The sequence below is a fragment of the Lycium ferocissimum genome, chromosome 12 (assembly GCF_029784015.1).
Source record: "Lycium ferocissimum isolate CSIRO_LF1 chromosome 12, AGI_CSIRO_Lferr_CH_V1, whole genome shotgun sequence".
Classification (NCBI taxonomy): domain Eukaryota; kingdom Viridiplantae; phylum Streptophyta; class Magnoliopsida; order Solanales; family Solanaceae; genus Lycium; species Lycium ferocissimum.
In genome coordinates, this window is record NC_081353.1 from 17,034,723 (window position 1) to 17,045,653 (window position 10,931).

Here is a 10,931-nt window from a genome sequence, read left to right on the forward strand (position 1 = left end):
GTCGTTGATTGGCATACCCACAGTTGGTATTGTGATATGATATATAGTTGGCATACCCACTGTTGGTATTATGATATGATACATTGTTGGCGTACTCCATTGTTGGTACTTGTGATATTAAACCTGATTGTTGATGATTGACATATGCATTGCACGCATTCTCTCATATTCATGCATGGTCGATACCCGGTGATGATCCGGTATCGTTAATTGAGGGAATCTGATATTTGATAAACTCTTTTAATTGAGTGATTATGAAAAGGTCAATGTCCGAAGATCCATTCTAGAATCATTGATTTTATGAAACTAATATTTGATGAACTCTTTTACTTGAGTGATTGTGAGAAGGCCAATGTCCGAGGTTCAATTCCGGAATAGTTGATTTATGAAACTGATATTTGGCAAACTCTTTTGAGTGACTGTGAGGAGGCCGATGTCCGATGGTTATATTCTGGCATCGTTGTTGCATGGCCGATTCCGATGTTATCCCGGAATCATTATTAGTGCATGGACTCCGCGGGTCTCCCAAAGTGGTGCCAGTGAGACTCCCCTTGTAAGCAATTAGCCAGGGTCCCGTCTGTCTGTTAGGCAAAGATCCGAGACGGGTGACACTCAGACTTCGCGAGTCACACTGGGTTGTGCTCCCGAGACGTCAATATTTCCGTCCGGAGTATATGTGTACACCTCATTTGCATGGCATGGCATTGCATCCATACATCTTGCATTGCATTGCATTATGGCTTATTTGAGATGATTTGGTGTGTACTTGTGATGATTAGATTCAGATTGATTTACTCAGTCTTGGCACATTTGGGATTAGATGCTTTACTTAGACAATGACGTGTACTTGGATCTGGATTTATTGATTGAACTTGTTGAGGTATCCTATAGACCGTTCGTAAGATTAATTATATGTTTGGTCTCTATGTGATGTAGGATAACAGGTATCATAATGATGAGTTGACTACTAGACTGAAACGATCGATTTAATGATATGTGAGTTCCGATATCGTTGTGAGCTTGATTTCTGAATTATTAGAGTGAAATTAATGCTTAAGGATATTGATATACAGTGTGTGGTAGATAGCCGTATGACTTGATTGAGTTTTTATCATGTTTATCTGTGAATTCTTTTACTGATATGTGTTACTAACCATTGTCGGCCTATGATACTTACTCAGTACGCGTAGTTTGTACCGATATTGCACTTGCTACACCCTTTTTGGGGTGTAGATTGTTTCAGGTGATTGATCGAAGCATATGTGGAAATACGCGGTGCCTATCTGGAAAGCCTCCTCCCATTTCATTTCGGGACGGAGATTGAGTCTTAGAATGTAGTGGTAATCTGAAATCATTAGTCGCTCTTGTACTAGTCTAGACCAGGTCATCAGAAGTTGGATCGAGTCTGTATTTGTTACAGCATTGTAATTATATTAAATCTTGAGTTTATTGCATATATTATGAAGTTTCCGTTGGATTTCTAAGTATCTATTGATTTAAATGAATTGCCTTTTCTTAATTGATGTATAATCAATGAGAGGGTTCGCCTACCGAGGTGGGAAAGGTAGGTGCCCGCGCAACCCCGAAATGGGTCGTGACAATATTGATCAGTATCGGTAGGTTCATCACCTTGATATTAAATAATCCATTTATATTTGATGTTGGTATTTAAAATATGTTACTTTTCGTGTAGGAAGAGGCCTTTCTTAGATGGTGATGATTGTCCAAATTATTACAAGACATCATCAAGTGATAGCGAACCGAATAATGCAGAACAAACCGATGATGATGATGATGAAGATGAAGATGTCGATGTTTAATCTGGTGGGCATCAAGCAAATTTAATAGCATTGATGCAAAGTCCGCTGCCGGAAAACCCAACTCCCGAAAGCACTCTCGAAAGCCCAATGCAGTGGCATTCTGACAATATTCCATATCTAGACAATCTTCAAGGTCAGCCTGATGCCTTTGTCTTCACCAGAGAAGATGATCAATGTCATCAAAAAATGTGGAAAGAGCGTCTGATCTCATAAAAGATGATTGCTACCTTGAAGAAGGGATGGTGTTCGGATCAAAAAAAGCATTGCAAAGGGTTGTAAAAATTTATTGTTACAAGGAAATTAGGGAGTATAGGGTTGATGATTCAACCACAAAAATATGGAGACTAGTTTATAGACGACAATATCAGACTAGTTTGTAGACGACAGTATCAAGGCTGTCAATGGATGCTTCGGGGAATTGAAAAGCCCGATGGCATGTGGGTTATCACAAAATTCCACAAACATCACATTTGTGATACGGGAGAGAATCGAGCAGATCATTTTAATTTAGATATAAATATGATTGCTCAAGTGCTACTTAAAGATGTTGCTGAAACCCCATGGTAACCTATTCGACCTAGTTCAATATAATTCTTACATCAATTAAATTGTCATTGCTAAGTGTTGTTTGTTTAAACTTATGCAGGATCCCCATCAAAGATTGCATTATAAACGTTAAGCAGGTATATTAAAAAACAATAAGCAAGAGGAAGGGATATGTTGGGCGTTGGCGTGCGTTTGAGATGATTTATGGAAATTAGGAGGGCTCTTTCAAGACGTTGCCGAGGTATATGGCAGCTCTACAAAAATTCAATGCAGGAACTGTTGTAGAGTGGAGGCTTCAGGGCGGTACAATTTTCAACTATGTGTTTTGGGCATTCAAACCATCTATTGATGGTTTTGGTCACTGGCGACCAGTCATATCCATAGATGGCATGCATGTATATGGGACATACGATATCAAGCTACTGATTGCAGTAGGAATGGATGCCAATGGGTAGATATTCCCTCTTGCTTTCGCAATTGCCGCTAACGAGAGCAACGACACATCGAGGATGTTTTTGACACATTTGAGGTAGCATATTATTAAGGATCGTATGGGCATATGCGTGCTATTTGATAGACATCAAGGCATAACGCACTGCATGACTACTTTGGAGGGGTGGCAGCCTCCCTTTGCTTACCATCGCTATTGTTTAAGGCACATCAAGCCAAATTTTCAAATGAAGTTTGGAAACGGCACACTCAACAAATTGATGTGGGCGGTTGCGATGGAGCATCAACAAAAAAAATGGCTTGCGAGGATGGAGACGATCAAGGAACTGAGTCCAGAAGGATATACTTGGTTGAAGAAAATCGAAGTTGAAAAATGGACATTACATGCTGATGAAGGCAGGAGATGGGGGAGGCTTAAAACAAACAGCTCGGAGTCATTCAATGGTTTGCTAAAATCTGCTCTGGGACTCTACCCATTACTGCAATGATAAGAATGACTTTCATGCAAGTTGTGGAGCGGTTTGTGACAAGAACCAAGCAAGCCAGAGCCATATTAGCACAGGAGGGGACATGGATGCCAAAACCTTTCAAAATGATGGAGAATCACAGGCAAAAAAGTCAGTTGCACAAGATGACCGAGTATAGCTTGATTGAACAAGTGTATGAAATCAGAATAGGTTATTACCAGGGTAGGGGAGGAAACATACATACCATTTATGAGGGCACGAGAGCGTGCGGTTGTGGTAAGTGGCAAACATACCACATGCCCTGTTCTCATGCCGTCAAGTGTTTCGAGGCAATGGGAAAAACAGTATCAAGTTATGTGGCATCAGAATACAGCGTCAAAAGTTACGCTAAAGCATATGCCGGCTGCTTCTACCCACTTGGTGATCAAACTTATTGGCCAGACGAGCCATTTTCAATGGTTGCTAACAAGGAGTATATACGTAAAATTCGGGTTAACGCACGAACTCGAATTCCCAATCAAATGGATGTTTCGGATAGGACATACTCTCGAAGGTGCTCGACGTGTAAGCAGTTTGGCCATGATAAGCGTTTGTGTAGCCTACGAGGCTGTGGTGGTGCAACTACGTCTCGTAATAGAAGAGACTCCCGCACTTGATATATTGTTTTAAATATTTTGTTATTGTAAATAATGATGTATTATTTGGTTATTATAATGAATTATTTTGAACCTCTTGAAAAAAAGTAATGCCTTGACTAAAAAATAAAACACTTGAAACAAAACCTTATAAAATAAAAAACTTAAACCTAAATATAACAAGATTCAAACATTTAGGTAAACTTGATGTAATGAACCGACATTATTGTCCACAAAAAAAGATATCAAGTTTTTATATAAAATATTAATATTTCGGTGTTTTGAAACATGACTAATCTTGCGTCAAAGTATGAAAAAACGTGAATTTGAGAGCTTTTTAAAATTGTGAGGAAAAAAAAAACCTAGCTACTGCGCACTAATTTAGTGCGCAGATTACTTCGGTAACTTTTTTTTTTTTGTTGGGTATTTGGTGCCTTTTGACACTTTTTGGGTTAAAAAAGTTGCGGACTCAAGTTATTGAGTATATTTATGAATTCATTGAAAATTAAGAGTTATTTCATTTATAAAAATAAATTTTATGCAAATTGTAACCAATTTTATACTTATCATGTAAAGAAATAGCTTCATGTCAAAAGCTAACCACTGTCTAATGCCAAGAACATTTTTTGATCTCTGCAAACACATGACATAGCATTGAGTTTGATAATTAGACATAACAATGAAAATTATTGTAAATGGAGGCAAATCCAATTCCAACATTGTTATAGGGAGGCAAATCAGGGAGCAGATGCTTTGGCTAAGTGGAGTATCAACCATCAAGATCACAATTTCTTCACCCTCGAGGAACTACCACATAGTGCGAGAGGACCATACAGAATGGATCAACTTCAAGTACCCTCGCTAAGACACAAACACAGGAAGCATAATTTTTGGTGAAGCTTAAACTTGTTGATGCCTAGTAAATAACTAACTGCTGTAGGCTAGATATATTGAAACCTGTATAGTAGGTTATTTTGTGCAGTTTAACTTGGAGGCAGGGATTTTCAAATCCACCTCGTGTACTGAATTGGTTCTTCTTGTGGAGATTAATGCAAATACCCAGAGATTTCTGGGAAATTGATTCAAAAAAAAAAAATTGTAAATGGAGCAAATACATACACGTCTCCTGATGGTTTGCTTTTTTTTTTTTGGGGGGGGTTTCGACATTTTATCTCTCTTATGTTTTGAATATTTATCTTCAACTTTCAGTACTCTAATTCATCTATTAGAATATCTATATAACTCCATATCCATAACTTAACCGTAAAAGTAAGGTCGCATGATATTGATTAACTTGAATTGCTTGATGATCATAAACTAAAATCTATATCTATATATATAATAAAGCTAGGCATAGATAAGGTGATGTGATACCTCTCTATGGCCTAGAATACCATTTATCTTTTTTCTCCTTTTTTTTTTCCTTCTCTATTTTTCCCTTATTTTCTAATTAAAATATTAACCATACTAGTCTACCTTATTTATTGAATTTCATTAAACATCAATAATAATAAAATCATTAATTTCATATCAGTTACAAATACTATGTTTTTATTTCCCACGTACAGTAAGTTCCAAGCCTATTCGGTCGAAACTTGAAAGTGTTTTAAATAAAATGAAAGATAAACCCCAAAAGATTAGCAGTCATCAGGAGAAAAACTAAAGTCACGCCTTTAGCGTCTATCTCCATTCACAATGGTTGGCCTGTAGGAGCAAAACTAAAGCCACCCTCCATGCACCTTTTCAAGAATTTTCCTCTCGCATCTGGGTGTGAGTGTCTATCTTTGACTTCACATCATGAATTATAGCTATTCTTTGTAGTATAATTGAATCTCAGGAGCACTTTAACATTTTGGAGTTCTTTTTTTTTTGTGGGATAGAATTTTTCATTGTTGAATAATTTACTCTTCTCAAAGGAACTGATATTTGATGTAAGCAAGGAAATAATCACTATGGATTATAAGGAGGTGGCTACAACTATTTTGCTGAAAGGTTCTGTTCTTAGTTCATTTTTTTTTTCTCGTTTATTCAATGTATGCTGCATCTGTATGCTTTAATCCTAAATTGAGGGTTTAACCAATGTTATTTATGATTTCACCATTTTGAGACTTGAGTCACATGATACAACAGGTTAGGCGATCGAGATAAAATGAAAACAAAAACTCGAAATTAAAGTCTTTTTCAACAGACATCCTCTTTGTCATACAGTGATACAAGTAAATATTCCAGGCGCTCTTTGCCTTTCTCTGTATATATATTTCAATTCACAAGCAATATATATATATATATACACACACATACATTCATGAGTCACGATCTATTCAGTAGATTCGGGATGTATAGAAACATATATTTACTTTACTCATGCATACGTAATGACGTTTATGTGATAGATCAAATTTGTTGTGTAAATATATTTATTGAGATCGAGAAAGAAAGAGATTAGTTTTAGATCCACCAAGAGTGAAGAGAAGAATGAAAAGACTGAGCTGTTGAGTATTGGTGCTTCAGCAAGACTTATTATCGAAACGACAATAAAGTATTATTCGATGACTTTTTGTTACTATAAAAAAAAAAAAAAAATCCAAGTCCTGAACGTTTTATTTTCAACTCTTCACGCTTATTTTGTTTGACAAATTTGCAAGTTCACAATCAGAATATCATTATGAAATTAATTGAACGGTCAAGTTCCTCTTCCCCCCCCCCCCCCCCCCCCAACCCCAAAAGCTTATTTTAAAAGCTCCAAATATCTCTACATACAATTACTAATACATATAATTTACAAATAATTTACAACAACTAATATTGTTGTTTATGTATATTATTCAATTACTACTCCATATCTATTCAATTAAATGTACGCCAACTTCTCTTTCAGTTGAGAAGATACAAAGCATTATCGTTATAAAAGCTACAAAATGCCCTTTTTCTTTTAGATTTATGTTTTTGTTCTGTTTTTTCACATATAATTATTCTTTTTACCTTTGTTTTTGATCTTTTCCATAGGTGTCCGGTCTTGGATTATATATATATATATATATATATATATATATATATATATATATATATATATATATATATATATATATATATATATATATATATATTGTTATTATATTCATTTTCATATCTTTTATGAAACATTTGAATTTAGTGGTATCTAATCGTGTGAAGCGCAAGTAAGTAAGATTAGTACTTAAATATATCCCATTTTATAATGATTATTCATTTGGATAGTAAAATGAACAAACCGGAGAAAAGGTAACTCACGTTAATGAATTTTTCAATATATCATTTTTTTTTTTAATGTATATCTTGCATTTTATGTGTTATCCACTGAATTTGGTATTACAACATTTTAAATTCTTTTGTATTAATAACATTCACAAAAATATATTTAACCGCGCGAAGCGCGGATAAGTTAACTAGTCTATTAAATGATACCACCAAGCTACGCGTATACATGTAACTATAGTCCCTTCGGGGACATCCGATAAAATTGGAACAATACAGAGAAGATTAACATGGCCCCTGAGCAAGGATGACATGCACAAATCGAAAAATGGTCTATACATGTAACTATAGCTATGTATTTCTTATACACATGAACATGGTTCCGGAAACAATTTTAAATCATAAGTTCTTGAAGGAAAGCTTTTTTTATGTATGAACAAAAATATATATTTTGAATGTCCTTAGTGATTTATATATATGTATATTTTGAATTACTACAATGAAAATCTTTTTATTTTTTTTATATTTTAAATTTCCGTAGTGAGAATCCTATTCCACAATTAATTGCACTCAGCTTATTAGCTTGGTGTGAACAATAAAAACTGCTATAAAACTGATCCTCTCCGACTACTGGACTAGTGGTAAATTCAGCAGGCTATATAGAGACAGGCCAATAAGCTAAGTGAACGGGTTAATTGCCAAGTAACTGATGGAGCTCAATATTGTGCTAAAAGTTCTTAAGGGGATAAGCTAATCGTTACTTGAGATATAGGACAACACATTTACTGCTAATATCAACTTAGATTACTTAATATGTAGGAGAAAGTATTCAATATTATTGATTGAGACAACTCATGTTTAGATAATAATGAAAGCAAATCAAACTATATCTACTCTCTATCTGTTTAAAAACCTTTTAGATGAGAAAATACACACTTCAACAATTGATATCAGAGCAGACATAAGTCTTGAATTTAAGTCTCATCACTGCATCTATTATCAAAAAAGAATTTTCATAAACCTGCCTCATGGGAAAGAATCAAACCTACACTTGAGATGAAGTGTTGAGATAATAATTATTCGTACTAAATAAGTTAAAATGTACACTCTGTTAAGCTTTCGGATGAAATGATCACACACTTTCAACAAAGAAAGTAAAATTTAAAGTCCCACCTAGCCTAAAACTTCATTTGAGTAATATCCACGCTAAAAAATGAGACATCATTTAAATCCTAATAAAAATCCAAGAACGATTGTTATTTTTTTTGTCTGATCACCTTTGTTTCATGACCTTGCTCACCAGTGGGTGCTAATGAAGAGAAGGCCAAGAAGATGAGGAAAACCAAGAGCAAAGCTGGAATGAAGAGAAGCAAAAGCGGCGGCGGTGGAAGAGGTGGCAGAACCAATGGCAATACCAAGAGACATAACGTTACAATCACCATGAATGCTATAACACAAATACACCTACTATTCTTCACCATCCACTTCTTCTTCATTTATACTTTTAATATCCAATCGACATGTCCAACGAACCTCAAATCATGTGCGTCCATTTTCCATTTAATTCATAACACTAATTATGTACACAACGTGTAGCGACTATGGTACATCTCAGTCCACTTATGATATTGGCCGCTTTGAACTTATATCTGCATGAATCTAAACGTGTTACTATTTGTTTCCTTTTATAATACTCAATATCTCTTTGTTTTGCTCATGTGAGATTTCTTCCTCCTTTTTCCCAAGAAGTTGACGGCGTTATACCACTTTTTAATCTTCGCCAATCAAATGCCACTAAACAAAAAATTTCAATATGGGAGTCATTCCAAATAGGATCAAACCAGAATTACTTTAATCCTTTTTAGAACGGTGACTTAACTAACGAAAGGAAGATAGATCTGGCTAAAGTAAGACTTGAACGAAAGGTATGGAATGGAGTGGTGATGACAAAGATGAATATGGAGTTTGTAAATAAAAGGGGGAGGGTTAGGATGAAGGTTGTGAGGGGGCAGGGGGTGTGGGTGTGTGTGTGGTGGTTTTTCCCGCGGGGGGGGGGGGGATAGGGGACATAAGGTCCCCTCATATACAATAACTATATGAATGTTTAGGGGTTGGATTCATTGTACCATGATTTAAAAATGTTTTCTTAAAGTTTTCCTCCTGTCATTAGAATCCACAAGTTGGCTTTGTTATATATATGTTCTTTAGGAAGCAGCAGCACTAGTTGGGCAGACATGTTTCTTTTGTTTTTTTCAATACTCGAATCCTATTACCATTTCATGTACTTTTTTTTTTTTACTCGTTTCAGTGACATTATTTCTTGTTAATAAGTTTCAAGAAAACTGTGATATTTTTATGTTCGAAACTAATTATTATACTTCTCCTTCAATTGAGGCTTTATAGCCACACAATTATTGTGGCATATTTAAGGTTTCAAGTTTTAAAAGTTCTACAATCAAACAAATAATATGTCATGCTAATATTAAGACTAGAAATTTATTTATTTTTGTTAAATTCCTAAACTCTGTGACAAAAACTGCGCGTTTAGTCTCCCGTATGTGCATGACTTTTCTATGAGTTACTCCTTTTAAGTGTGTTTGGTTTGGCGAGAGTCATTTTTTATGAAAATATTTTTTGATGTTTGATGATGGTGAAAACAAATATTTTTCATATAAGACATATATCAAAGATTAATAACAATATTAACAAGTCAAATAATATTTCAATGAACTTTTATATTATTAAAAATCAATAATATTTGTATAAACAGGGTTGGAGCATGTAGTATGAAATTAAAAATTAAAATAATTATGATGAAAATGACTTTGATCCATAAATGATTTGTTGGAATGAAGGTGTCCGATCTTATTTTGATGCACATGTTTCTATACATATTTAAAGGACGATATCATCAATTATTCATTCCAGTGTTATACACTAAGAGTCCTACTTACGTTCTTCATATGGGATTTACTTCTTTCCTTCTAGCTTTGGATCCAGAGATATTTGAAGTAATTGATTTTTTATTTTTTTTTTAATTTTCCATCCGGTGTCCGGTACCTGCATTGGTGCCCGACTATATCCGGATTCGCGCCTCGTAGGGCCCCATTAAGGGGAGAAGCGCTCCCTATCAAGGATTTTTTCATACCCAGGGCTTGAACTCCAGGCCTTTGGTTAATTAAGGAAAGAGCAGCCCCATCCGCTGCACCGGGCTGATGAGGGCTTCCTACGTATGTATCCCCTCTTGGACATCAGGTCGGACGTAATTTCTTTGATTAATTGAGAAGGGGGACCCACATCCTTTGATGTTGCAAGTAACTAATTGATTAGTCACATTAATCTGAATCACAAAATCAAACCATGAGCACCAATTGATAATGACTATTTGGTGGTTATGTGATGTTGAAGTTTTCTTATTCCTTTCAAGTTTTTTCAAACAATGATTTATAACAATTTAATTATAGGATTATATTGAGAAACACTAAAGAATAACATGAAAATAGTTATTATCTATTTTGGGTTTTAAAAATGAAGTGTTGGAACTTTTGGATCATATATATGAAGACATGAGAGTTATTTCTTTTGGAGTAATGGATCTCGTGACATCCACATAATATAATTAATTTAACACTCTTCTTTAATTTCAAGATACATATAGGTGCACTAATTGCACCAAGAATTTCGAGGTAATTGTAATGAATGGTGATTATAGGCCAACTCAGTACATTATTGCACTTCCACTCTCTTTTAGTATTTATCTTCGTCTGGAACTTTGTAAT

The 10,931-nt window shown here is 34.9% G+C and overlaps 1 protein-coding gene and 1 non-coding gene across 2 annotated transcripts; both read left to right on the forward strand.

Moving 5' to 3' along the window:
• The first annotated feature begins 2,339 nt into the window (after positions 1 to 2,339).
• On the forward strand, positions 2,340 to 2,821 carry LOC132039081 (uncharacterized). Its single transcript, XM_059429627.1, has 3 exons — positions 2,340 to 2,383; positions 2,467 to 2,503; positions 2,582 to 2,821. The coding sequence occupies exons 1-3, from the start codon at positions 2,340 to 2,342 to the stop codon at positions 2,819 to 2,821; spliced, it is 321 nt and encodes a 106-aa protein (XP_059285610.1).
• A 4,571-nt stretch (positions 2,822 to 7,392) lies between these two features.
• LOC132041266 (U6 spliceosomal RNA) lies at positions 7,393 to 7,495 on the forward strand. The gene has a single exon (XR_009410968.1). It is a non-coding gene; the product is annotated as a U6 spliceosomal RNA (small nuclear RNA).
• Positions 7,496 to 10,931: the final 3,436 nt, after the last annotated feature.